The 27391-nt window shown below is 32.3% G+C and overlaps 5 protein-coding genes across 8 annotated transcripts; 1 reads left to right on the top strand and 4 right to left on the bottom strand.

Moving 5' to 3' along the window:
* The first annotated feature begins 5692 nt into the window (after positions 1 to 5692).
* LOC100500277 (dynein light chain 1-like) lies at positions 5693 to 6914 on the top strand. The gene is made up of 2 exons (NM_001248781.2): positions 5693 to 6128; positions 6429 to 6914. Exons 1-2 carry the CDS (start codon positions 5991 to 5993, stop codon positions 6570 to 6572), a joined length of 282 nt encoding a protein of 93 aa, NP_001235710.1. The 5' UTR covers positions 5693 to 5990; the 3' UTR covers positions 6573 to 6914.
* A 753-nt stretch (positions 6915 to 7667) lies between these two features.
* LOC102667535 (uncharacterized) lies at positions 7668 to 12002 on the bottom strand. 3 transcript variants are annotated; one of them, XM_014778671.3, is made up of 6 exons: positions 11528 to 12002; positions 10908 to 10971; positions 9333 to 10820; positions 9179 to 9252; positions 8915 to 9026; positions 7668 to 8428 (listed from the first exon to the last, which is right to left on the bottom strand). In XM_014778671.3, the coding sequence occupies exons 3-6, from the start codon at positions 10798 to 10800 to the stop codon at positions 7812 to 7814; spliced, it is 2271 nt and encodes a 756-aa protein (XP_014634157.1). In that variant the 5' UTR covers positions 10801 to 10820; positions 10908 to 10971; positions 11528 to 12002; the 3' UTR covers positions 7668 to 7811. The 3 variants fall into 3 exon arrangements, with proteins under 3 accessions (XP_014634157.1, XP_014634158.1, XP_006584829.1); XM_014778672.3 differs by having other exon boundaries at positions 9179 to 9240; XM_006584766.4 differs by having other exon boundaries at positions 11532 to 12002.
* Positions 12003 to 13276: 1274 nt separating this feature from the next.
* Positions 13277 to 17653, bottom strand: LOC100793829 (probable protein ABIL5). Of its 2 annotated transcripts, none has more exons than XM_003530497.5 (8): positions 17409 to 17653; positions 17230 to 17312; positions 15741 to 15888; positions 15465 to 15561; positions 15320 to 15359; positions 14780 to 14934; positions 14574 to 14635; positions 13277 to 14448 (listed from the first exon to the last, which is right to left on the bottom strand). In XM_003530497.5, exons 1-8 carry the CDS (start codon positions 17481 to 17483, stop codon positions 14353 to 14355), a joined length of 756 nt encoding a protein of 251 aa, XP_003530545.2. In that variant the 5' UTR covers positions 17484 to 17653; the 3' UTR covers positions 13277 to 14352. The 2 variants fall into 2 exon arrangements, with proteins under 2 accessions (XP_003530545.2, XP_014634156.1); XM_014778670.3 differs by having other exon boundaries at positions 17230 to 17322; positions 17445 to 17650.
* Positions 17654 to 19044: 1391 nt separating this feature from the next.
* LOC100809412 (proteinaceous RNase P 1, chloroplastic/mitochondrial) lies at positions 19045 to 23196 on the bottom strand. Its single transcript, XM_003532435.5, has 7 exons — positions 21497 to 23196; positions 21319 to 21408; positions 21035 to 21216; positions 20816 to 20936; positions 20535 to 20606; positions 20282 to 20408; positions 19045 to 19337 (listed from the first exon to the last, which is right to left on the bottom strand). The coding sequence occupies exons 1-7, from the start codon at positions 22835 to 22837 to the stop codon at positions 19096 to 19098; spliced, it is 2175 nt and encodes a 724-aa protein (XP_003532483.1). The 5' UTR covers positions 22838 to 23196; the 3' UTR covers positions 19045 to 19095.
* Positions 23197 to 24627: 1431 nt separating this feature from the next.
* Positions 24628 to 26250, bottom strand: LOC100807973 (uncharacterized). Its single transcript, XM_003530550.5, has 3 exons — positions 25991 to 26250; positions 25784 to 25902; positions 24628 to 24924 (listed from the first exon to the last, which is right to left on the bottom strand). The coding sequence occupies exons 1-3, from the start codon at positions 26131 to 26133 to the stop codon at positions 24905 to 24907; spliced, it is 282 nt and encodes a 93-aa protein (XP_003530598.1). The 5' UTR covers positions 26134 to 26250; the 3' UTR covers positions 24628 to 24904.
* Between the last annotated feature and the right edge of the window lie 1141 nt (positions 26251 to 27391).

Below are 27391 nucleotides of genomic sequence, written 5' to 3'. Positions count from 1 at the left end.
AAACTAAGAATTAAATAGTTTTTTAGATCCTAAAACTAAGCTGATTTGATTTTGATACCTAAATTCTAATGTTCTTTTTAATTTAAGTGTCTCATGTTTTTATGATTGATGTTATTATTTGTTGTTAGTGAACGTATGATAACCAATGATACGGCTAATAGAGCGTCACAATCATCAATTATAGGTCATCTAAAAGTTTATGACCAAGTAGTTAAGTTATTTTTACGATAGATATTTTTTTCAAAAATAAAAATTTTACATGTTCCCAAATAAAAGTAATGTACTACAACACTCATATTTTATAGGTATCAAAAAATTATTTAAGCATAAAAAAAAGTTATCATCATCATTGCACTACATGAATTTTTTTCATTATTTTTCCTATTTCATGGGGTGATATTCTTCAAACCCGTCACGTCAAAGTTTTTATTAACAACACTTTTATTTTGTAAGCATTTGAGATCAAGTTAATGTTTTGTGTGTGTTCGACCCTCTTACAAAGAATGTCGTCTTGATATCCTTCACAGGATCTGTCGAAAGATAAAAAAAAAAAAAAGACAAATTGTAAAATCACCTTCTACATAAAAAAACACACAAAAGAATAAGACATTGTACTTCTCTAAATAAATGATAATATGATCTCTAAAAAAAAAATTAAAGTCTTACTCAAGGAAGATAAACAAAATGTTTTATCACTCTTAAGTGACTAGTTGATGACAAATATTAAATGGTGTATTAAATACTCAAATTGACACCCCAGACAATAGACAAACATAGAAAAAAACCATCTAGAAATAATGATTACTTCATCAACAATTTTATAAATATTAGAAGATTTGAAGTGCTCAAGTTATGTAATTCCAATCAGAGCCTTATAGCATGTATTCAAACTCTTTGAACTTATTTTCTTAAGTTGTATAGAGCTCTCAGAGTACCTTGGAAACCCCGAGAGAAAAGGAACAATGAGCTTAGCTTTGTATTTTTGTTTATTAGACATTTAATGTATGTGTGCACACAACTTTAAACAAATTTGTTTTTTTATCAGTAAAAATGGAAGGCAACATCAGGGGGTTCAATAATTCACACACTCTTCTTAAGTAATTGAACTAGACCTCATTAATAATGAATTTGTTTATTTGTGTAGAGACAAAAGTGTTTTGGTAGTAAACAAAACTTGGGGGATACTAGTGTAAAAATTACCTGGAATAAACTACAAGTAGCCTGTAAAATTAAACTTGGATCTCTGTGAAAGATACTGAAAGTTTGGTTGGTTATTGTCAATATCTAAATGTAGTGTTAGTGGTAAAAATCAAGTAGTTTAAAATCTTTGCAATTGATCTCTTTTTTTTACTGACTTTGGGTTGTGATTTTTGTTTTAAGAAAATCAAGTTTTTATCTTTTCTTCAAGATCTTTCATCTGGTTTTTTTATTAAAGTTATTGTTTTAAATATGCTAGTAAGATGATAGTTGTCTTTATGAAAAAATTCAGGTAAAATTTTGTAAATCATAAGTCAATCATTCTTATGATTTTTGCCTTTACAAAGTATTTGTATAGAAGATAAATTAAACATTTTTTAAAGACTTAAGATTACAAATGTTAATCATGAACTTCACCATCCACCAAGAACCTTCATGGTTTTAGTATCTATGTTAACTATAATTTTTGCACAATTAAAAAGTATTAATTATGTTATAAAAAAATATACTAAATTATAATTAATCATGTTGTTCATCAAACTATCTTTTAAAGCAATAAAAACCATCAACTTTAGAATAATAGCTAGTAACCTAAAAACAACTATGGAAGAATAGTTTGCTTTCCAATTTTTTTTTTAAATGCTAACAACATACTTTTTCTAACACACTTTATTAAAAATAATAAATTTTGATGTGTTTCACTCCTTATTAACAATTAAATATTCAATTTTTGAAATTTTTAATAATTTTTAACAAATAATGTGTGTTTAAAACAATGTGCTACTATTAATATTTCTCTTTTGAAAAAAAAAACAATTAATGTTGTGTTATGGAAAAGGCTACAACTCTAAGAAAATTATAAGAGAATGTGTTTTATGCTTATAAATTTGTGGGGTTTGTAAGTGTAGGATTTTTACTATTAAGGATTTTTCGTATGATCAAATGAAATCACAAGTTTCAATTTAGTATTAGGACTTGTGTCCTAGTAGTCTCCCAAATTACTAGTGGTTATTCAGACAATTCCAATCAAAAGACTAAGGTTTTGTAATGTATTTTTTCCAAAAGGGGTTGTGTTTGAATAATAAAGACTAATGTAAGAATAAAAATAATGTAAAAAATAATAATGATAACAGTATTGCGGTAGGAAATGGATGGTTTGAACGACCCAAATTGGACTTGATTTTCCCCTCTTTTGATGTAATTAACTCAATAGATAAGTATAATTATTCATGTAATTTATCTCAAATTCACACATATATTCTAACCCTAGTGTCTTAGGTGAAAAAAAATTAAATTATTTAGATTAATTCTCGATGTCTTGACAAATCAATCTAAATAACCAATATTAATGTTTAAAAATTTAAAAAATTCTAATTGGTATTGACCTATGTCTGGAATTAATTCCAATTAGTTACTTTTATTAGTTCAGGGACCATAAGAATGTCTATCAATCAAACTAACGGCTTCTATGATTAGGTGACCCGTCTAAAACAAGCATTAAGTGAAAAATAATAATAATAATACACGAACAATTGTATTAAAAATGAGTATTACATGAAATTAGGTTTAATTGTTTTCAACCCCGACAGATGAGGAGATTAATTGCTTATAACTTGATTATAAATCCCAAAATCAATCATTCAAAGTGTAATGAATCAAGCCAAAAGCCCTTTGAATGGTGTTCTCTCTCACAAAATTGTTGTCTCAAAACGTGTTAAGATCCTTCTTCATTTGCATATCAGGTTTTTATAATTTGTCGTAGGCTTAGGCTTGACGTGCATCCCTCGCTTAAGCACAAGTAATGTCTCGCTTAATCGAAACCTTCTGATATTGAAATGTTTAGCTATCAACTCTCCTCGCTTAATCACACTTAAGTGAGGGCCTTTGAGTTCTTCTTAGGTTTATACAATGGTGTGTATAAATGAGTGCATGTAATGTTGATAACACATTGAAATCTAACAAACAATGACAAATGTTATGTTTGATAAGTCATTTCAATTAACTTTTAATTTTTTTTATTAGTTGAAAAACTTTTTCAACTGTATGGTAAACATATTTTTTAAGTAGCTTTTATCATTTTTTAGTAGCTTGTAGTATTTTTTGAAACATTACTTGTAGTAACACTTTTTAAAATGCTAGTTTCTATAACTTTTTTTTATATTTTATTCATTTTCATCCTTAAAATATTTATTCAATTTTCTTATTACTCCTTTTTTTATAACTTCTATTGCTTGTAATGTTTTTATATAATACTTATGATTTAATAAGATAACCTAAAAACTTTTAGGTTTTCGGCTCCTAGTTAATTTTTTGGCTAGTATTGTAAAAAAAAATCAAGAAAGACAAATACACAACAAGAAAAATAAAAAAAAATACAAAAAGAACGATAATTAGGAAACTTATTTATTGAAGTGTGTCAAAGTTCAAGTTACAATATTCGTAATTTTGAACGATTATTATGCTCCAAAATAAGTCTGTTTTTTGTGAAAACAAAAAAATAAAAATATAAGTTTTATAAGGGTTTTCTTTTGTAGTTTGTAGTTGTAGGAAGAGGTATGAAGTTTTGTATTGAAAAAAATTTAAGTCCCATATATAAGTGAAGATTTTATCTTGGAATCGGAATCTGCTATTGCAACGAAGTTCTTAATTGAAGGGTGCAATAGAAACCTGCTATTCTCTCTACAATCATGTTGCTAATATGGCTCAAGATATTCATCTGGTCAGGGGCAACCATATTCTTCGTGAGGCGAATCTGCAAGTTGCTAATTTGTTGGCTAAGCGTGGAGTGGAGCTGCACGATGGTGTTCATGTTTTTCATAGTCCTCCAACTAGGAATCAGTTAGCTATGTTGGCTGATGTCTCTTCTGTTTATTTCTCCCTTCTGAATTACAAATCAGTAATTTTATTCATAACTAACAATTTTAATTTGAATATTTTTTTATCTACTTTATTTATTTTCTTTCTTCACAACGAAACACTAACTTAGCTCCTTTGTAGCACCGAAATAGAAAAAAAAAGTATGGAGTTTTGTAGTTTTGTTGGTCAAACAATTGAATGGTTATTACGCGGTAGGCTAGTCATTTTTGTTTTTGGCCCAATATTGCGCGGTAGTCACAAGTGTTTTTGGTCAAGTGGTATAGGCAGAATCTAGCATTGTGAAATATGTGTAAAACAAAATCATTGCATTGTGCTAAAGCATGTCTCCATTGGTCCATGTTAGAACCAAATTTTGGCGAAATTGATCAAAGAAAATTTTGTAGCTGGCACGAGACACTGAAATGGGCTATTTAGTTTGATATATAAAAAAGCAAAAAAGGAACCAGACCCATACATGCACGAGTCACACACAGTTCAATTTCCCAGTCCAATGCATTACCGGAGAAAGAGAGATGCCACGTGCTTACATCAAGGACAAGGATTACGATTAGGATTCGAGATAATCCATGGATTTGAGCAAATATGCATTCTGCACCAAACCAATCCGGAGTGTGGATATTCTAAGATATTATCTTCTAAGTTCTGACACTTTCCAGCGTGTTTGGATTCCATTTGCACACATTTTGATGCACAATTTTATAAAAAAATAATAAAAGTATATTGAAAATTATTTACTATTATATTAGTTATTTTTGTATAAAAATACCTTTAAGTAAATATATATTAATTAAATGAGTAAAATAAGTAAGGAAATAAAAGTTCAAGAATTTTAAAGATAATATTAATTAATTATTATTTTTATCTTATCCTTAACTAGTATTACCCACATTTTTAATGATAAAATATATTTCGGTAACGCAAACGAGCATGTGACTAAATTTTATTTTTACGCGTAGGAATAAGAAGGACAAATACGTAGCCCCGCGACCAGAACCATTTTGACATTTTCAATACAGAAATCTTCAATGCAATCTTTGGCATAAAAGTATGTTTATTATTTCCTATAATTTCTTAAAATACATATTTTTAATATACTTTTGCTAACCCGCATTTTACTTTTTATAGATATTAGTTTTTATTGATCAGTAATAGTAATGACACTAATTTTGAATTTTTGATATAAATCTGAATTTATTTAATTTACTTATAGTAAATAACATTGAAATAATTAAAAGTAAATTTGTAATAAATAATACTACCTTTAATATTATCTATATATTAAATACTGCGCTTTTAATAATATATGCCTGAAAAATGATTTTGCTCAAGAAACTGTTATTTACCAAAAAGTTGAAATAACTATTCATCTATTACTTTTTTTTAGGAAACTCATTTATTAATTTTACAAAAACAATTTATAGCATACTCCTATTAGATTTTGCGTCAAATTTTCACATTAACAGCGAAGTAACGGCTTTCAGTTTTCCACATTTGATACCGCGTTATGTGTTTTCAACGCGAAATCAAATAGATTTTTTTATAAAATAAGTGAATTAAAATAAACAGTTGCAACTTGAAGAGCAGAGATAAGAAATGCAATCACAATGGTTTGTAATTTGTTGATGATGAATGGAGTGAGAAAAAGAGATTAGAGAGAGAGAGAGAGAGGAGACGAATGAGACAAGATAGCTGAACATAAAGGTGAGGTTACGTGTATCTCTTGAAGTAGTGCCATGCCACCCCATCAATAATAAGATCACTCAATCACCAATGCATCATCGTTGTTGGAATTCCAGCGCTGTGTTTGGAAATTGGAACTGGAGGGGCTTCAGGTGCCATAATCTCAACCTTAGATAACAGATTATTGCACAGCAAAAACCTTGTAAAAGGAGAATTAGAATCACCTCTCTCTAAGGATGTTGGAAGGAAAGGCTATGGTGAAAGAAACAGACATGTCAACCAAGATGCAGATCCATGCCATGGCCTCTGCTTCTCAGGCCCTTGATCTCTACGATGTTTATGATTGCATCTCTATTGCTGCCCATATCAAGAAGGTGCCTCACTTCTTTCTTTCTTTAATTTGGGGTGTGGGTTTGGAGAATATTTACATAATTCAAGACTCAACCATTATCTGCATGATACATACTTTAGCATTATTAATCCTTTTCCTCATAAATTAAGTTTCTTGATTATATGACACTTGAAAATTATTTAATATCATAGACACGTGGTAATTCGAAACCATGTAATAGTTTCTCCTATGACGACGGTGGTTTGACTAATGTTAGTTCTTTTGAGGTGTATCTATTATTTTCTATTGATTATGTGGTGGTGGTGTTTGGTTAATTTTTCAGGAATTTGATAGTGTGTACGGGAATGGGTGGCAATGTGTGGTAGGATCCAATTTTGGGTGCTATTTCACCCATTCATCAGGGACTTTCATCTATTTTGCTCTGGCGACTCTTAATTTTCTTATCTTCAAGGGAACATCTTCTTGATTTATGTTAAAAGTGCAATCTGAGATAGAATACAGGGTTTGGTTATTAGAGAATAGAGAAGCATCCATATGCAGGATAAGTTTTTAATTGATCCCTCTTGATCTGATTTTGCTTCCATGCACCATCAGAATATTTTAGATGTTACAGCTTTGAATGGAAGAACTATGTATGATGGCTGTTGAAGTGTTTTCATCATCTTGTCTCTCAAATGGAACTTTTCGACGACTCTGGATTCACCTATGCGAATACGTGTATCAATCGAACTGTAGTTAAGATACTGTCTCTGCTTCATGTGAAAAAAGAATAATAATAAAATAAAATTGTCTGAGCTTTATTCGTTTCTTTTTCTTTTTTTTCCAATATATATATATATATATATATATATATATATATATATATATATATATATATATATATATATGAATATTCATTTCTTCTTCGTGGCAAAAATAGAATTATTTTGCAATGGGATGTGTTCTTTTATTTATAACAAGTGTGTATAATAGTTGTTAAATATTTTATATATTATTTAGTGTTTTAAAGTGTACATCCTAATGAAATTTTTTTATTAAGTCACTCAAACAAATTTTTTTTATCGATAAATATTAGTTGATTAATATTATTAAAAACATCAATTGAGCTAACCTTATATATTCGCATTCAAATGAAAGTTTGGTTCAAGTTTAGGAACCACTAAACAATAATTTTTGAATTAGACCCTTGAAATAATGTCACACATTACACACGAGGTGTTGTCGAGTTAAAAATGTGTCCAGCGCCAATTGTAGGAGTATTTGTGATCAAAGAATAAGATTACTAAAAACTGTTCATACCAAAACTAGGCAACTATGCAACTGTTTTCAATTGTGCGTTTAAAAATTCACTAGAATCTGTTAGTTTTGAATATTACTACGTATGAATTCATAAGTTCTAGCCTCATGCGATCATTATAAAAAAATTATACATTCAAATGAAAGCTTGGTTCGAGCGTCTGAACCACTAAAACAAATTTCTTTGCTTATGCACTTGATAGAATGTCAAACACATATTACATGAGGTGTTATCGTGTTAAAAATGTGTATCCAACGCCAATGGTAGAAATAATATTTATAGATTACTAACTTTTCATTCCAAAACTACTATGCAACTATAAGACAACTGTTTTAACATTCAACTCTTGTATAGTCAGTTCTTATTATCTACAAGTTGAACTGGTGAAGATACTGAAATGTGATTTAATCATAAATTTATAAAAACCTCCTCAATTAATCCACTCATAAGCAGGATCTCTATTTTATTGACAACTAGTTCAGCCTCATCTGCAGAAAATCCTCGCCTCCAACCCTTCTCCCACATACTGTTTATCTCTCCATTGCACTTCATGTCTTTCTCCATCATTGCAAAGACATCATTGCCTGCAAAAACTTCCTCCCCGGAATCTTCTTTGTAAAATTTCAGATTCTCAATGCCATCACAGATTTCTTCAACCAACCTGCCTAAGGAGAAGTGTAATCTTGAGTTCCCTCCACAAGCGAGCAAGAAAGAACGAACTACTTGTGACTCTTGAAGGCTTTTACGCTCAGCGAGTTCATACGTGCAATCCAAATAAAGCCTGAGATTTGCCATGCTGTAAATAGTTTCATCCTTTTGTAGGGTGTTGGGACAATCAACTTCAAGATTGAAGAGCTTCTTTGCATGTCCAATGAATGATGGACTGGTTAAAAGAAAATGTTTCAGCTCAGTCCCCTCTTTATCAGCGTTAATGCTATAAGCAGTGATAGCATTATTTTCATGTTCAGACTTGAGCAGCATAATAATGTCATCGCCTGAAAAACTCTTCCTCTGCTTGTATTTTTCTGTGACATCAATATTAGAGAAATAAGTCACGTAAAGACAGAATCAAAATGCTTGTCATGGGATGAATAAGCTTTCAATGCATTACTAGGTGTAATGTTATGATAAAAACAATATAAAGCTATTTGACAAATGCTTAACATTACCATTTTCACATGAAAGGGATTAATTATTACTCTATACTTATGATCCAAGCAAAAAATAGATCAAGTAACTCTCTTTTTCACACAATTTCTTCACTGAGCTATGAAACTTCATATAACTATTTTAATATAGAAGGGGGGGCTAAGGCCACTAGACAGAGGAGAAGAAGCCCCAGCAAAAATGGAGGGTAGTAGTACAACTTTTGGTTTGAATCGGACATTAGAAATTATAATAATGTGTTTACTTTCATATCTTTGACAATGCTAAATGCAAAGAAGGAGCACAACGAGTGCATTTTGAGTTTCATTTCAATTGTGTCAGTAGTAATAACTTGAGAAGCTTACCTCCAATCTTATTTATGTAGGCATCTGCTTCACACACATTCAGGAGTTCATCTTCTAGTGCACTAATCTCAGTGTAAACTTTTTGCTCTTCTCCCTTCCTGATTTGTTCAACCTGTGCAGAAGAATTGTAAATTCAGACTCAGATTGAAGGTCTTGCTTAATTCATTCATTAATGATTTTACAATCCAAACATTGTTTTCAACAAAGTAGTTTCTACGTTTAGATTCCTATAGTGATAAAATATACAGTAAAGAATAAACTTACAGTTAGTTTAGCTGGTTCAGGCTCAGCAACTGGGCTTTGGTTCATCATCCGATTCTTTATACCTGTTAAGGAATCTACCACAGAATCAATATTTTAATCTCAATATTAAGGTCCTTGGAATTATTAGTATTTTGAGTGGAGATGTTGATTGAACCTGTTCTCTTTAAGCAAGAAATCTCATTCTTGTCGATTCTGGACCCACTTTTTAGCTTCCTCAATTTTGTGGAGGGGATTCCTCGTTGATATTGAGGTCTTGTTGTCACAATTCTAGGTTGTGAGATATCCTTCTCTGGCTGTTTTCTACTAATGGTCTGTACCTTCCAATTTTGACCAATTGTCTCATTTACCTGTGATGTGTGACCAATGTAACAATACAGCTTTACCTTACCTGATGATTCTTCAACAGGATTGATTCCTTTTGCATCCAGTTTCATAACCTCTTCTTTTCCCATGGTGGTAGAACTGGAACCTTTTCTATGTTTGATAGTTTTGGAAGAGGCTATTTCTGGTTTCAGTTTTGTTATGGGTAACTCTTTTGGAGGAACTGGCATATAGGTACTTTTTACTGATTCCTGGTAAAGAGTACATTGAGGTTTCATAAGTGCAATTTGAGATAAATCACCAAACTGCTTAGAATGTGTATCATTGAAATGATGCACATGAAGCTTGGGCTCTTCGACAAAACTCTCCTTCAAAATTCCTTTGAAATGTTTGGTGTCAAGAGTTTCCCTCAGGGCCTTTTTTTCTGGATTAACCTTCTCAGCTACAGAATCATTCTTTCTTACCTTTGACGTATCTATCTCACTATCCAACTGTTTCTGCTTAACAGCTGGAAATGATTTTGAGGGGGCTTCTTCTAAACCCATCAGCTTGAAAATTAGGCCTGGTCCTCTTTCCATCTTTGAAGCTATTACTGACAAAGAAGGATCAAAAAGGCTGTTAGTCCTGACAGCAGAATATTGGCTTGTGCTGGTAGAAAAAGTTTCTGAGCCTGAATTTAATCTTTCAGAGGTCTTTGGAAACATATTTTGCCTAACCAAACTCTCCTTAATCACCTTCTTAAGTTCCTCTTGGCAATTACTTGAAGAACCACCAGCTGAAGGCTGTGGTCTTTGAAACCCCTTTGGATTACTTTGTTCCCCAAATGGTTTAGCCTGCGTTCTACCAACCATCTTTGCATCAATTCTGTCTCTTACAGGTTTCATAGTCCGTTTTCTCCTAAAAGAAGCTGAATGTGGTGAAGCCTCCTCTTGCAACTTGCGAAGCATGATTAGAGAGTCTTGCAGACCAAGAGCTCCTTTTGCAATGTCTTCAGACTTTCCATCACACATAATATCTCTAGACCATGAATTTAGCATGTTTTTCAAACTTTGATCCCCTCCGTAGACTTGTGTGAGCTGCAAAGATGATGGACCAATGAGATTTCCATCACATCCTTTTAAGACCTTTTTGTCTTCTTTGTATCTTTTGTTCATCAAGGACAAGGATGTCTCCAAGTTTTCGCCTGTCTTTTGGATTCTTGTCTTGTCCTTCACTTTGTGAGAACGAGTCCTGTATTTCCTGATTGTTCCACATTGTACTACTCCTTTTGGATCATCACATCTCAGAAATGATCTATACATGATTGAGTCGTGGTGATATTCTGTCACATAAATTTCATTAACTAACTGAGAAGTTGTTTACATTCTAATACACGTCAATTCTTAATAAATTTTTGTAGAATACTTACGTGGTTTAGTCCCCTTTGAACCTCAAAGTTTTACTGCAGATAGAAATAATATTTGTTTGTCCCACTGAAACATAAGAAGTTAAGTATTACTTATAAAATCAGTCCCCATCAACAAAGTCATCCAAAATGAAGATACATCAAAGAAACATCAACCGAGGAAAAAAAACATGTCTAGATCACCAACATTTAACAATAAATATTGTAAACTAAACTATTTGTATAGTTGTTAGACTTGATTCTCGCAATAACCATTTATCGACAGAGTTGATCAGTGAGTGAATCTCCACTGAAATCATAAGGGATATAAGTACAACACAGAAATTATACAAGAAATATGGAAATTGTGAAAGTTGAAGGAAAAAATGAAGAAAAAATTAACGCTAGCTGAAGATTTCAGCCTGTAAAAACACACTTCTTTTCTCCTTTTTTTTTTGTTATTCCTTAATATTTTTTTTTCAAACATTTAAAGCTATACTCCTTTATTATTCACACTCGGATTTGATAAAACCATACACTCCCCATCTTTTGCATCTTCTTTATGGAAAAAAAAAACACACACACACACGGTAAAGAAAATGCAACATTAAGCGCACAAGAGGAATTCATGGTTTCATACTTACCTACCTTTTTCTTAGCATGAATCCCAAAACAATGCCGTGTAAAGCACAGAGACGCCAGAATCAGCAGAACAACATAACCAGATGAGAAAGAAACTCATGAAAATATGCGAGTGAGGAAATAAGAGGGTTTGTAGAAGATTCATCCACGACCACGAGAAACAACTCCTAGAGAGTCATGAGAGTAACACACGTGTATGATGGATACATTAACATAACGAAAGTGTTTGCATCAGCTGTGGTGCAGAGTTGTCAGCTGAAGAGGTTGTACTACAGCTCCTTACTTCCTTTGTTTATGGCGAACGATTAAATATTGCGATTGCAATAAATGAGACATAATGGTTTTCGTCGTACACATGTTGCTGAGTGCGAGGAAACATAAGTGTGTCAGTTACATAGTACATACTCAATGGAAAGTGGACACTGCCACCACACTCGAGTTGGTGAAGCCAAAAATTCAGTTCAGAACATTACTACATTAGTGTTTTCCTTTTTCTTTTCTATCATAGACTTCTTCAATGAATTACCATAAAAGGACGTGTTTACTTTTTCCGTTGTGGGGCGAGGAGATTGGACAACGACTCAAATTAGCAAGTAAAATAAGCTGAAAACTAATTTATTAAATTAAAAGTATTTATAAAATTAATTGTTAAAATAATTGAAAAATATAAATCACAGAAAAATAATAATATAATAATTTATTAAAAAAATGTAACAAGAAAAATGAATGAATATCGAGGATAAAAAATAATAATATCATAATTTATTTTAAAAAATATAATAAGAAAAATGAATAAATAATGAGAATAAAAATTAAAAAAAATATAGAAAGTTAAAATTTAGAAGTTAATGTTTAAAAAAATATTTTTTCAAGGTAATGCTTAAAAAAACATTAAAAGCTCCTAAAATCGTTTACTTAATCAACAACAACTAAATAAATTTTTCAGCTAATAAAAAACAAATTAAAAATTACCTAAAATCTTGTGGAAGATAATTCAATTGGTTAATTTTCTTTTCAGGGGTTGAACTGTTTTCTTATTAGTCTTAATGAGGCATTTAATTAGTGCTTCTGAGGAGAGAGAAATCCTTTCTGTTCATGTTCATTATTGTTCACTACGACCTCATATATATCTCTACAGGTTGAATGATCAAATTTTTCGGTATTGAATTAGTTTGAACTTAAAGGCAATTAATCCCACCTATATTTAACATTTTTATCTTTCAGATTTCATTTTGGTATATTTTCTTCTAAGAAGCTTTGAAATATAATTATGCATACTTGGATAAGAGTAATTTTTCATGAGTACGATACTGATAGTTACAATAAATAAAAAATTAAAAATGATATTAAAATAATTTTAACACAGCTGGTTTTAATATTATTATTATTTTCAATACATTCTGTTTTTTTTTTCATTATTTGTATTTAAAAATACTGTCTTTGAACAAAAAAATACTTCCTTAATCGATCGATATCTTCAACATACTTGTTATAAATACTGGTTTTAGTAGGACTTCTTAAAAACACTGATAAGAGCGAATGGAGACAGTGGGATCATTTTGCAGAGTAGTAAGCATTAGCCATAAACATTTAGCTAAACCTGCCAACCGTAAATAGTAGTTCACGTTCCAATTTGCCGGCCGAAGTCCTTTGTCTTTAATATTGCTATATTAAATGACTTGTTTAATTAAACTCAATATAAAACAAAATTGGAACGAAAAAGAGCCAATTAAACTAAATAAAAAGCTCAATAAATGTAAATATAAATTCAATAGAGTTAATAAATTATCTTTCTCTAGCTAGTACCTCAATTGGTAAGAGATCAATGAGAACAGTAGAGTTCAATTCCTGCTAAGTGCTAATGCTCTCTATCCCAATTTTCCTTCTCCGATCCTTTATTCCAGGGGGGTCTTAGCTTCTTAAAAAAATATAAAAAAAAATAAAGAGGGAGAATGATATTTGTCTTTATATATGATAGCGTATGGAAAAGCTGTAAGAATTTTAATTTACACATTGAATTTTGATAATATTTTTCTTTGACTATGGATCCATGAGTTTTAACTTGATTTCTAGGGGCAGCATATACATATCATACCAGGAATATAATTAAAGGATAGGACTATGATTGAGTTCAATTAGTTTTTAGAAGTTCCATACTCGCAAATAATATCAATATTAATGTTCAGGGAATGGAAAGAAGGAAGGAGAAAACGATTGATTGAATCACAGAGAAAAAATAGTGACAATGCAGATGTAATGTAACTATATATGTAAGGACTAAATTAAAAGGTGTTGTGTACTCTTATTCCTAGCTTTCATGGAAAGGGCATAAAATATTATAAGTAGTATACGGGGTTTTGTGATTCTTACGATAACTGTCATTGCAAACATTAGGCAGTGTCATTACTGCAGGGCTTGCAGACTATTTATTCTTACACTTCAAAGAGGTAAAAGAGTGGTAGTATATAGTCTTGCTGGTCTAAGATCATTACTGAAATCTCCATCCATTTGATTTTCTGCTCATTTCCATTTTGGTCGCACTGGGGACCCAGTTTTTAGGTAGTTGGTATCTCAAGCTTTTTCATTTCAGAAATTTTGAGTTAAATGAGCATTTATATAGAGTCAGATGTGCTATATCTAAATCTTATATCATCATATATGATATATCTTCCCTGCCCCAAGTGCTTTAACAGAAGAAAAAAAAAAACTAATCTTTCAGAGCCTGAAATACAAATATTTGCTTATAATTTCATAGAAATAAGAGGGATATGATAAACCACAATGACTATGAAAACTTAAGATTTGCAAATTAATAGATTCTCGTAGTCTAGTTTTTTCGTTGTGCTCGTTTTGAACGCCGTAAGAGCCATAAGATGTCACTACCATATAAGGATCTTCTGTGGTGTCCAACCTTCTGGGTACTCTACATATATATACAAAGACATTCACAAATTAATCAGAAATCTAGGACTAGGATCCAATTTATTTTGCATATCAATAATCAATTATACTATAAAACAGGTAGAGTATAAAGGACACATGACTTACTTGGAAATGGAAAGGATTTGAAACTTTTGTTAAGAATGACAAACCGTCCTTAACAGGTGCCACTATTGTTTAAAATTAACAGGGAAGTATTAGTGGAAAAGAAAAAATTGTTAGAGATGCAACCCAAAAGAAAATTAATTTTTCCGAAGAATAAGATAACTTTTGTTTTAGTACTACACACACAAACACATTAATATGGTACCTACCCATGGCCAAATTGATGTGTCCGTTAAGTGTGGCTGTGGTTGGCTTCAAATTCTGAACTGGTGGCTTATGGGTGTACATAAAGAGTGGCAAATCCTCATATGTTTCCGGTGCGTCTTTATCTTCTAACTTTAAAGGAACTTGACTTTCAGAATCTCTTCATTATATTAATAAAAAAAGTCAGAAATATTATCTAAAATATCTTTAATTAAGTTTCATAGATGAAGTGCCATATATCTTCATTAAAAATAACATGTATTTCGTGTCTTTAATTTTGACTGTTGAGTGAATGTTTATATATAGATTTTGACATTTATTTATCATCTTGGAATGCTGGAATTATAGAAGAGGCTGCAAAGTTTTTGATAAATTTAAAATATTATTTTGGTTAAAAAATATGTGTGCATCATCCATGAGTCCAGTTATGGATCATGACATTACGGGTGTCATTATTATAAACACTATTTTTGTGTGCTGTGTGTAAGATCATTGTCGCCTTATTAGATTCCGCGTGAGTTATGGAGAAATGGAGAGGTACGTACCTTATTACTTTTTTACTGCTTGATGTCTCAAGGGGAGGTGCTGATCAATTGAAAAATAATAAAATAAAACAGGAATCAGATATATGGAAAAATGTACTCTGTATGGAAAGAAAAATAAGGGGTGGCAGTGCAGGAAATATTTTACTTGATAAATAACGAGGATGAAATCTAAGCGAATTCTCATTCCATTGCAATTTTGCGAGGGCCAATTTACGAGCATATTGTTCACAAGAGAGAAGTCTCTATCAAGAAACAAATATTAAACTTAGTTAGATTTTTTTTTAAAAAAATGAAAATTATATATGAAGTGTGTGGTGATATTTTTAAATAAATTAAAGCATTTTTGTTAGGACGATGTACAAGAAGTTTCAGATAACATGATATATTTGGGACTAATATTGTGTAAAGCATCAATACTAACTTGTTGTAGGCATTGGATTCGTAACTCAGCTTCAGAAAATGCATTTGTATGAGAAATAAGGCCATCAAGATTGGCAGAAACGTTTCCAAGATGATCAACAACAGTGACCATGGTCCTGCATATGTACTCTTTTGTGTTGTCCACCACACTGCATGCAACATTATTTGTCACGGGTCAACATATCCAGCAAGCAACCAAACAAACTCTTTAGTAAAAAAAAATTAGAAAGCACAAGCAAACTAGCTAAGAGGGAACTATCTAAACAGTTTTAAGACGTAACATCCTAAAACAGCAAATGAAAGACCTCCACCAACTACAATTATTGAAATACTCATCTTTACAGATGATACGTACTCAATCTATATATTAATTTTTGCGAAGCCAATTATATAGGACCACCATTATATTCAAAAAATAATTTTATTTAAAAAAACAATGAAACCAAAGACTGAATTTTTTATCCTTAGGAAGGAAAGACAGTATTAGTGAATTTACAACAATTCAATCAACTGAGTTAAACTCTCTTCAATTCCTGAAAGTTATTCAATTCCACTAAATTTATCAATTTTTGAAGTTAAGCATGAAAAATGGTGGATGATTCGAGCCGAAACTAATTCACGTTTGGCCACAAGAATGATTCTGGATTATCGTTCTGTCCCTCAGGGAGACAATTGAAAAGCTCCTTAGATGCCACAGAATACAAAATGCTGTGGTGTTAGCCATCGGTGTGGGAAAAACTGAAGCAAACCGTTTTCAAAACCAAACTGTTTTAGAAAAAATAAAAACAAAACTAACCAAACCGAACTGTTTTAGAAAAATGGTTTGGTTCAAACCATGGACACTGCTTTTATAAAGCAGCTTGGTTCGATTCATTGTAAAAATTGAATCATAAATGAGTTTAAAAGGATAACCAAACGGATCTGAACAAAAAAATCAAACCATTTTTAAAAAAACTGATCTGAAACATTTAATAAAAACAGTTTGGTTCTAGCATAAGGGTTTTTATATAGTGGTTCGGTCCGTTTTCTAAAAAACTGTTTTTCTTTCCGCAGCCGTAGACTGTTAGCAAACTCTTTACCATTGAAGGAAGAAAAGAAGAGTTTAGCATGTCAACGAAACAATGACTAAGATCTTGCTACGTGTAATCGGCATCCATATGGCGAAAGAATCAAACTGGCAAAAAGGGAAGCTAACTTAAGGTCCATTGCTTATAACGGAAAGAAATAAAAAAACAAAAGTAAATTGAGGTTAATGCTTCGAATTAAAATAGAGGATAAAAGTATGAGTCTACGTCATCATGTTACTGTTCATTTCAAAACCCTCTTACTTATATATTCTAATCTGATTTTATTTTTAACTGATTTGAGATTTGGATTTTTTCCATCACTTTTTCTTTACAAATAAAAACACCCATTAAGCAAAATACAAATGAGTAACGTTCACAACAACGCAGGTACAAGGGCGCGCATGGTGAGTTTAGAGCACTCACTCACTCTTGTCTTCGCTTTGCGAGAACTTAGTTTCACAGTATTCTGCAGCTTTGTGTAGCTCAGACCTTAGTTCTCTCAGCTCCTGCAACCACCTTATATATGCATGAAAAAAAAATGGAACTTAAAAGAAAAGCTAATATATTATATATGGCGTTGTTTGGTATATATGGATATGAACCTGAAGAGACTTTTCAAAGCGCATAGTTTCTTCTACCTCAGCATCCGCTAAAGACTTGAAATTCAACTCCATCATATTATTGTAGCAGTTGCGTTAACTTATGAAAATAACAATAATGTTTGTAAAGACAGGTTCTAATATAATGCTGATCACTTTTCTGAATGAGGCTCTCCAAACTAACTGTAAGAGGGTTTGTGTAATGTGACTTTTGGAGGCTTGTGATATGATTAAACAAACAAGGTTCCTTGAAAATAGATTCTGCTGCCCATGACCAGCCAGCACACACATTATAGGGGATGGTGACAAATAAACAGTTTCAGTCCCGTGATATTCTGTTTTTTTGCCATCATGGGCATCTAATTAATTAAAAGCTCAAAGTAATGACTCAGTATAATGCAATGAATAACAATTCATTCCTTTAAAAAATTTACAATCATGTAACCAACAGTAACTCGTAATTACTAAGCATTTACTACTCCCAGTGACATAATCATCTCAGATTTCTGATAAAAACAAGTCACGTATATATATGATATTAGATATATGTCGTTGCTAATTAATAATATTTATATTTTGAAAGGCACATGACTTGTTGTAGAGCTTATTGGGTTTGTGGCTTAAACAGCATAGCACATGCATATGCACTGTTTCATATACGTGTAGGACTTGTATAAGGTGAGAGATTCATGAGAGTATAAGATGCGCAAATCTTAACCGTATATTTAATGTAGATGTTAATATTTAATTAAAATCATTTATGTATAGCTAACGCCTTTTGCATTTTTTATTTATTTATAGAAGTTAACGCCTTTTACCTATTATCCATCAGCCTGATCTTCCAGCGGGTTAGTTATGCTATTTCCATTTTTATAGTTGGAACAAAATTTTTAGGGGAATAAATAGTACTCCAGTCCAAGACAAGAATGTTACTACTAGTCCGAATGGCTCCCTCATTTTTGGTAGTTGAGACACAAATTTTAGAGAAAAGAAATGGTAATCCAATCCAAGATAAGAAAACCTTTGATGTATGGAATGACCCCTCTAAGGTAGTGAATGATTATTATATAACAGTATATGCCATATGGCAATGAAAAATGACTATTTGAACAGAAGATTTGGGTGAACAGAGAGTATTTGAACAGAAAAATGAGTACATGTCATATTGACTAGAAGTCTAGAACTTACAAAACTAATGAAGCATATGAAGTACCGGGTAGGAGAGTGAAAAAGTGGTTTCATAGAGGACCAAGATTCCAACGTCATCATCATACTGTCACAAACAAGTTAAACATACAAATTGAGTTATAAACTAATTGACAGTGATAATTTATTTATATCTTCAGTAAGGGTCTGCTACATGAAGATGCCTTCTGCTGTTCAAATCTGATATAATTATGGTTGTTAACATGGTTTAGAATCATGACAAAAGAACTGTTCAATTGAAATTTCAAGCTATTTGATGGCGGTTAAAAAATTGAATTACCAAATATTATCTTGTCCCATTCCATGTGTGAACAATAACTACGAGTTTTGAATGGAAAAAGTTAATTTTGGATTAGAATTTAGAACTACAACTTATCCTTTATATTTCTCTCTGCAATATAAAACTATATTGGAGCTTCACGCCAGACCAATATGATAATTTTCCAGGGTATAGCTCAAGATAATCAGCAAGACAAAGGGAACTCTATATCTGAAAATCAATGGTACAACCACCAATCAACTCTGCAGCCTCAATGTCAGACAATATTGAGTTATTTTTATCTGAGGATACTGATTCTAAAAAAATATCTCTAACATTTTTATACAATTCTTGAGGTGTTTCCTTTTTTTCTTTGTGGTTGACAAGATTCTGATGTTGCGACTCCTTTGCAGACGCATTTCTAGTAGCTGATCTTGCACATTCTCCTTTTTGCAAAGGTTTAGAGTCTAATGAAAGGAAGGGAAAGCAAGGAGGGGATTAGTATAACAACAAGTTAATTCACCAAATTGGTATGCAGAGTTAATTTTTATAAGGGATAACTTTATAATTGGCAATAGATATGGCCTACACTCAAGTAACTCTTCCCAAGTACAGAATACAAAAGTAGGCATCAAGTTGTTAAACCATGCTCATGTTGATGGATGCAAAGCAGGCATGCACGCAAAAAATAAGTTCTATGGAGGATTTTGAGGTATGCCATACTGTAATAGATAGAATTATATTAGGCTACATGACACTTACATGCAACTGTTACTAAAGTGTCTTAGCTCAAAAGTTGTAAACGGTTGGGTGGAAAGGTTAGCCAGGGAATATATATTGAGATGATGAGTACTGAACAAATTAGATAATTTTCACGGTGCTTGAGCTACGTTTAGACTTTTAAAGTTACTGTAATTACTTTAGAAGAACTGATAATTCCCTGAGCAGTTAATGGCATTCTTAATTCCGATTCCTTTTCTTTTTCTTCTTTTTTGAGGAAAGCAAATGACTTCTAATCCTCACATTTGACCATCTGAAATTTCCAATGCTTCATTTTAAAGTCATTGATCACAAGCTAGCTGAGTGTCTATTAGTCCAGATGTACTTGGGTAGCATATGTTATGGAGGGTTAATACAAGAAGCATCAATGGAATAGAGTTTAGAAAACCTCTAGAAAAGTACAAATTTCTACTATATAGCATGTATTTTGATAATGACTTTGTTGCTAAAGCTTAAAATTTCATTGTTGAGAACTATTTTCTTAATTTGAGAAATATCAATACCCCATATATCAAGAAATTGATATCATTATTTTCATTGAAACAACAATAATGAAGACAATAAGTGGTTGTAAAAACAACCATGTAAATGAGAACCAGATACAATCCCCGGTGAGTGTGCCAGCAATTACCTTTAGATGTTGAAGAATCTTTGGAAACCACATCTAATTTAGCGCGGGTAATGCACAACCATCTTCTTTCTGATTCATCATTAAGTTCTGCATCAATTGGAATATGCCAGTGGCCTTCCTCTGATTCCTGCTACCACAATTGCCATATTATATTTCTTTCTTTTCTTTACATTATTTTTTCAACTTCAGATTTATAAACAAATATAATTTAATTTTTATTCATGCTCCACCATTTTTGAAACAAGGAGCTTACCTGAATAACAACAGAACAAGGAGGGGGCATGTGAAACACTGGACTACCAGTATCAGAGAAACTGAAGCGTACCTTAAATTTGGAAGACAGGGATTCCAATGTTAGGACAGCCTTAAATTGAAAATTATCAAAGAAAGGGAAACAAAGCCAAGCATATTACATGATTTAACCAAAGACTAAAGGTTAAACCTCATTTCATCAAAATGATCAAATATATAAAACCAGTATGAAAATAAGAACAGATCCGATCAAAAAATTTCTTTCCAGAGGGCTATGCTCACCTGATGCCTTTCTTTCCACTTGGGGAAAAAGTCATTTCCCAAAAGTTGAAATAGATGATCTCTCATCTCATCATTGGTAACAAGTAAGCATCTAAATTTTATAGCTGCATACAACCAGTACCTGAAGCACAGGTTAGTAAATGAAGCATGATAATGCATAAACAGTAGAAATAGATAACAAAAAGTTACTAACAATAATTTATCCCATTTTGTTCTTACCAATCATCATTTGATCCAGTAGGTGTTGCATAGAGTGCATCAGCATTATTCCACTTATCAATTAATGCCCTATTGATTGGTTCATCCATTTTGTCTCCCTTGATACGTTTATTATGCAAAATGATAAGTGGAAACTTCTTTGAAGGGAGCCTTTGGCGTATTTCATTGGCAACGGCATTGATCTAAATTTTTCATCTCAGGAGAAAATAATCAATAACCATAATAAGAACAACAAGCAGGGCAAAAGAAAAAAGGAGAAGGATCTTCCACATTCAGTAACTTGCCTTGTGTGGCATGAACCTCCCTTGGCCGAAAAGACCAACATTTGCAGCATCTACCACTGCTTCAAAAGGTCCAGAGTAGTCAAGCCATTTCTGCAATGCACAATTTCATATATTCCAAGTTCAATTTCATCAATCTATGATGAGATTAGAACAAATTCGCATTATAAAAGTTTCTTACTTGAAATTTCTGGAAGTTTGACCCTTTTTCTCTCATTACAGCTAAGGATGCAACCGACTTGGCAAAATTCTCAGTTTCAACAGGATCAAGATCAATAGTTGTCAACTGCACCTGACAGCATTTGCACATTCCATCCTTTCCAATAGTTGTATGAACAGCTTCCCATTTCCCCTTACCCAACCACCCTTGTCCATGCCAGCCTCCACCATTATTTTCTATTGCTTCCCTTATTAATCTCTCATCCCATTTTCTCTTTCCAACTCTTGAAGCCTGCTTGCTCTTAAACCAATCAACAATCAAAGACGAAGTAGTCGGTGACACTTTCCTCACAATACTTCTTAGTTTATGCAACACATAGTAAACCTTATCACTATTTCCAGCTCCCACACTCACCCTCAAGAGAGCCTCCAACTCAGGCTCTTCAGGGTAAACACCATGTTGTAGCATGTGCTTTTCAACAGCAAATGCCTTATCTATTTCCCCATTATTGCAAAAGGTGAACAAAGCAGGACCATAAGACCTTAACCTAGGACTTATCCCCAAGTCCTTCATCTGCCTCACCATCTCAAAAGCTCTGTCACCATCGCCCATGGACATGGCCATTCGAGCCACGGCCGTCAACGCGGCCTCATTCATTTGAACCTTATCCAAACACATATTCTGATACACTTCAAACCCTCTCTGCAGTGCATATCTCTTGACATCCTCACTCACCAATAATATCTCATCCTTCTCGGTAGAATTCAAATCAGAATTTAACTCAGCTTTGCCATCCAAATCAAAATGTGTGCCCTCATTGGGAACTTCATTAGAGTAAACATGTGAGTTCAAAGTTCTAGCACCACTTCCACTTTTAGCTGGTCGAACAACACCAACAGCTGCAGATGAACAAAGATACAACAACACAGTGTAGTGGTGCTGACCCAGTTTGACACCCTCTGAGATTGCTGAGTCATATAAGGATAATGCTCCCATAACGTCACCTCTTTTAGAACACATATCCAAAGCATTCTTCAACTTCACTTCAGGACAATCCTTATCCTTATTCTTCTTCTTCTTTTTCTTCTTCTTCACTCTCTCACTAACCTCGGAACTGCTGCTAGTGCTACTAATGCCAGCTTTTGGTTCGAATGAAGCAGGAGGGGCTCTCTTGGTCACGATTTCAAGTGAAGAAGAATATTTAGTTGCAGTTTGTGTTCTTTGGATGAAGCTGAAAGTGATGATGTTGGTTGAAGGGCGAGGATGATAGACACGACAAAGCTTTGGTTTAGAGAAAAACAGAGAGTGACGAAGTTGAAGTTGCAGAGTGTTGAAGTCGAGGGTAAAGGTAAAGGGGGCCATCAATCACCGTATCATGTGCTGCCGCTAATTCTCTACTCTTAGATAGATATGCTTTTTGTTTTGTTTTATTTCTGTATTTTCTTTTCCACTGCCCCCGGACCTGGATTATTATGCGCATGTAACAAATTAATTTCGCACTGGCAGTGGTAATCTATGAAACACAGACATTTCGATCCCTTATCGTCTGGTCAATCTGACATTTATACTACGTTTTATATTTTTTGACATTACATCATTTTTAATATATAGATCATCTTTTGAATTATATGCTTAATTTTCCTATTTTTTCATTTTTCCTTTTGCTTTTAACTGTGCTCTCTCATAAAACTTTTTGAGTAGATGAAGAGAAGTAATAGGAAGGAGACACCTTATGAAAATAACATTTCAAATAATTTCTTATTCTATTTTTTTATAACATCATTCCTTATTATATATACCTTCCAAACAAAAAAAATAAATTAAATCACTTCCCAATACAAAAAATAATAATTCCAAATTACGTTAAGTTTTAACATTTCAAAACACCTTATCAAATGTAATAAATACCCTTGATACAAAATTACCCTTTTTCAAATCGGATACCTGAGCTGAATCACTAAATTTGTTTTTATGTAAACTAAATACAATTTCAATCTCCGTTATTGATTTATGCTTTTTAAATTTTGATCCTTATACTTCAAAGATTTAATTTGTTATTTTTATATTTTATTCTATAAAAATTTTGACCCTACCACTACTACCCCGATTTATAATGGTAAAAAACATTTATCTAAACTAGCTAAAGATCCGATGTGTCAAGAACCTAAATCCCTCGGAAAACTGTTTTTCACTTCAAAATAATTATCCCTTTAATGTCTCTCCATTTATCATTTTCTTTTTGAAACATGCATTTCCATTGTCAAATTCATTTTTTTTACTATATAAAATATACATTGGATTCGCTTTAATAAACTTTATCAGCAATGAAATTGATGAAGTTAATTAAAAACTCAATTTCTTCAACTTCAACTTGAGATCTCAGACTCACCCCGAGTTTTAATGGTATATAAGCTACTAAAACTTTGTACCGTAACGTTTTACCATCAGAACAAATTGATAGTGTTTTAAAGCTACCTTAACTACATACATGGGGTTCATATGCACATTTGGTAAAAACTTCAAACACAAATTTCTTGCATATGCCAATAGTTAGGAGTTTCTCTCAATGGAAAAAAATAAACTTCAATTGAGATGAATCAAGGTTCAAAGCCACTCAACAGAAAAACCTTTCTTGGGTCATAGCAATAAAATTTGAGTGAAAACTAGTACACCTTGCAATAAAATGCTATATAATTTTTTTAAACCCAGGATTCAACTAAATCCACAATTTTTTTTTTGCGATAAAAACCAATCAGACCATTGTAGGAAATCATTAAAACAAAAGCAAAATGGAATTGTTACAAGATTACAACATGTAGAAACAAAAGGGTAGGTAATCAACAGCAGCAGGTAATGATTTAGCATGTTCTAAAGCAACCATGAACCATCTATTTTGTTCCCATTCCACCCATGTCATCTGTCCAACCAAGGATGCAGAATCACACACTACACGAGAAATCTTAGCAATCCACTCTTTAGCCCTCTCTTTCCTACATGAGAAATGTTATCGGGTGAGTCCAACTTTTATATGCGAGTCTCATTTCCCATTTGCTAGACCCCTCTACACTACTATATCATACCTGGTTTGCCAATGACTTATAGTTATAAAACCATAGAACTGTAGTAAAAATGGAAACATTAACGAGTAAATGGATTAAATCCTCAGATATAATGCACTTTAATGCATTATTAGTTGACAGAAAATTCATCCAGACTGGAAAAACCAAAAATGTTATTCCAGAAATATATGACGATAAAATGAACCAAACAATACGTAAGCAACATCAGTTGCACGGCATGTTCCTCAAATATGTCAGATGAAGGATTCTATGCCAGTGGCCTCAAGATTACAACAAATGAAAACATCAACATGAGCCTGCCATCCAATGAAAATGCTACCTTTCAGCAACTAACTGCAGACAAATGCTGTCATAAAGGCATGGAAATACCTGTAAAATAGACACATGGAAGCATTGCAATAAGTTCTCGTCGTTCAGTTATTAAATTTGGCACCTCAAATTAGAGGGAAAAATGAGATGTGTGCAATTATCATATCAACAATGTACTTTATAAAAAAAAATTCTAATAAGTCAACAGTGTATAGCAAGACTTCCATCAAAGGTAGCTATTTACTCATGCAGGCTACTTCTCTACTTCTAACAAAGTCTAAAAGGACACAATGATATTTAATTTTGTTGAGCTGTAAAATATAATTTTATGAAAAAATTAAAAAAATGAATATATTTGCCTTTTTGAGCATCAGCCTTCAGGTATCTCTAGTTAACAGTTAACACTTGTACCCTGGAATTTACTTCAGCAAAACTTCATGAAATAAATACCACCATGACTTATTTTGGTATTTTTGAAGTCATAATACAAATACAACTATCATAGTGCAATTTCTATCATATGACTAACAATACCTGTCTATTTTTCTAACGTTATCCTTAGATCCAAAGCTTCCAAAATTAAAAAAAAAAAATGGGTAAAATGGAAATGATATGATAAATTTACTATACAATTTAGAAGAACCCCCTTTCCTACCCCTTGGTGCCAGGCTTCAGAACATCATTTCCCTTGAAAGCCCACTTAATGATTTTTCACATCTAAGTAAATTCTATCACAAATACAAATACTTCCAATACCCAAGTGCTGATGATATGGTATACCCTGTAAAAAACTTCCACACAACAAAGCTCTACCTCTAACCAACAAGAACCGAAAGGTATGTCTATACAATTAGTGTGCAAAACAAAAGAAGAAAGTAAAGGGGTAATTGTGTGGTGTGCAATAGTGAAGGAGACAGACCTTGAGGAACTAATCCCCAACCCAGAGACTCAATAGACAAGCTTGACACTAATCGAGCTGAAGCTACCGCGCTATGCAACGGCATCATTGATTCCAAGCTTCCCAATTCCACTGGTAACCTAACCAACCAAAATCACAGAAAAAAATGTTATTTTTAGGTTTTCACAAGAAGGAAAAGTTAATATAGTGATGTGGGTCTGGTCTCACCGGGAAGTGCGAGAAAGGCGTCGCGCAGAGAGAGAGAGAGAAAGAGGAGAGAGTGGTGAGGGTTTGGTGAACTTGTTATGATTATGAGCAACAACACTCTGTATCCGACACGACAACCTACACATTACCTTCGATGATGCCATTCTCAAACACTCAGTATCAAACCTTCGCCCGCCGCTACTATCACTATGTAATCTACGCTTTCCCAGAACCACAATATTACCACTGCAACGGTGCCATTTCTTTAAAACATTTTTACTTGAGACACTTTTAATAAATAATAAAAAAAACTTTTTTTAAGTCATTCGGACTTTTGTTTGGGGGCCCATGCACAGAATATTTTTTTATTCGGCCCAATATGGCCTGAAACTGAAAACAAACAAACTTAAACCGTTCCGGTTAACCCGATTTATTACTTTTGCGTTCATCACATTTTTTCAAAATGGATACAGATTTACTGCAAAAAAAGAAAATGTCCATTCGTGTTAGGAAATAGTAACTGCACAGATTTTATCTTTCCTCATCCTTGGGCAGTTTTTTAATGCAAGCTTTTGAATGACACAATTGTACCAACGGAGGCTTAAAACTCCATCCTCACATCCGAGACTTTATTTAAAAATCGAGCCTAATTTTACTGAGGCTATATCATCATATCATTTAATTTATTTTGTTTTTTTATTAACAAATATTAATTTTGTTAACAGATGAATTCAAATCTCTCATATTTTTCCTCTTACTTTACTCCTTAACAGTCTAACATATCTTATATCTTTTTTTTTTCTTCAGTTGATCACTTTTGAAATAATAGTAAAATAAACTCTTATTTCTCAAAAATTCTTTTGAAAATTTGACAAAAACATACAGTTTTTTTTTATATAAAAAAAAACAAAGTAGATCAAACACACAAATGGATCCATTTATTCCTACTTGCTCAAATACAAAAAAAAATAAAATTGATTGTTATTAACTGAAAATGGTGCCCATTTTTTTTTCATCAATTGAAAATGGTGCGTATAATACTTTATTATGGATTCTCATAATAAGAGTGCTAGCTAAAGGTTATAATTAATGAATTGTTCTAAACAATAATAAATAATTAACAACCTTTTTTTCTATCTTAAAATTATGTTCCCTATATAAAGTAGTTAAAATTTTCTATACCAAAAAAAATAGTTAACATTTTGAATTATCACATTATAAGAGTTTTTTATCCGAAAAAATAAGAGTTTTATACAAAAATTAATGCGTATATAGGGAAAATTTGTTGGCCGTCCCTACAGCGAAGGCCGACTCCGTCCCTTCTTATTTGTTTCATATTATTCAATTTAAATAGTATGTTTCTTAAAGTGTTTTTTATATTTCAATTATCTCATTTCCGTCACAAATAAAATAATTTTCTTC

This window comes from Glycine max, chromosome 8, assembly GCF_000004515.6.
Source record: "Glycine max cultivar Williams 82 chromosome 8, Glycine_max_v4.0, whole genome shotgun sequence".
NCBI lineage: Eukaryota > Viridiplantae > Streptophyta > Magnoliopsida > Fabales > Fabaceae > Glycine > Glycine max.
Note: the sequence above shows the minus strand (reverse complement) of the source record. Positions and strands in the feature narration are given on the sequence as shown.

Bases quoted from the DNA above. Each gene is read 5' to 3' on its own strand.
- LOC100809412 (XM_003532435.5), bottom strand. From the start codon at position 22,837: ATGGCCCCCTTTACCTTTACCCTCGACTTCAACACTCTGCAACTTCAA. The intron at 21,217-21,318 runs GCAAGTTACTGA...TGAAAAATTTAG, and splicing joins GGAGGTTCATGCCACACAAG to ATCAATGCCGTTGCCAATGA. The intron at 20,607-20,815 runs GTGAGCATAGCC...TCCAAATTTAAG, and splicing joins AGTGGAAAGAAAGGCATCAG to GTACGCTTCAGTTTCTCTGA.
- LOC100793829 (XM_003530497.5), bottom strand. From the start codon at position 17,483: ATGATGGAGTTGAATTTCAAGTCTTTAGCGGATGCTGAGGTAGAAGAA. The intron at 15,562-15,740 runs GTTAGTATTGAT...GTTTCTTGATAG, and splicing joins GAATCCAATGCCTACAACAA to AGACTTCTCTCTTGTGAACA. The intron at 15,360-15,464 runs GTAAAATATTTC...TCAATTGATCAG, and splicing joins TCATCCTCGTTATTTATCAA to CACCTCCCCTTGAGACATCA.
- LOC100500277 (NM_001248781.2), top strand. From the start codon at position 5,991: ATGTTGGAAGGAAAGGCTATGGTGAAAGAAACAGACATGTCAACCAAG. The intron at 6,129-6,428 runs GTGCCTCACTTC...TTAATTTTTCAG, and splicing joins TTGCTGCCCATATCAAGAAG to GAATTTGATAGTGTGTACGG.
- LOC102667535 (XM_014778671.3), bottom strand. From the start codon at position 10,800: ATGTATAGATCATTTCTGAGATGTGATGATCCAAAAGGAGTAGTACAA. The intron at 9,253-9,332 runs GTTCAATCAACA...ATTCTGTGGTAG, and splicing joins TTCTTGCTTAAAGAGAACAG to ATTCCTTAACAGGTATAAAG. The intron at 8,429-8,914 runs GTAAGCTTCTCA...TTGATGTCACAG, and splicing joins CTACATAAATAAGATTGGAG to AAAAATACAAGCAGAGGAAG.
- LOC100807973 (XM_003530550.5), bottom strand. From the start codon at position 26,133: ATGGCATCATCGAAGGTAATGTGTAGGTTGTCGTGTCGGATACAGAGT. The intron at 25,903-25,990 runs GTGAGACCAGAC...TTGGTTGGTTAG, and splicing joins CGCCTTTCTCGCACTTCCCG to GTTACCAGTGGAATTGGGAA. The intron at 24,925-25,783 runs GTCTGTCTCCTT...TCTATTTTACAG, and splicing joins TTGGGGATTAGTTCCTCAAG to GTATTTCCATGCCTTTATGA.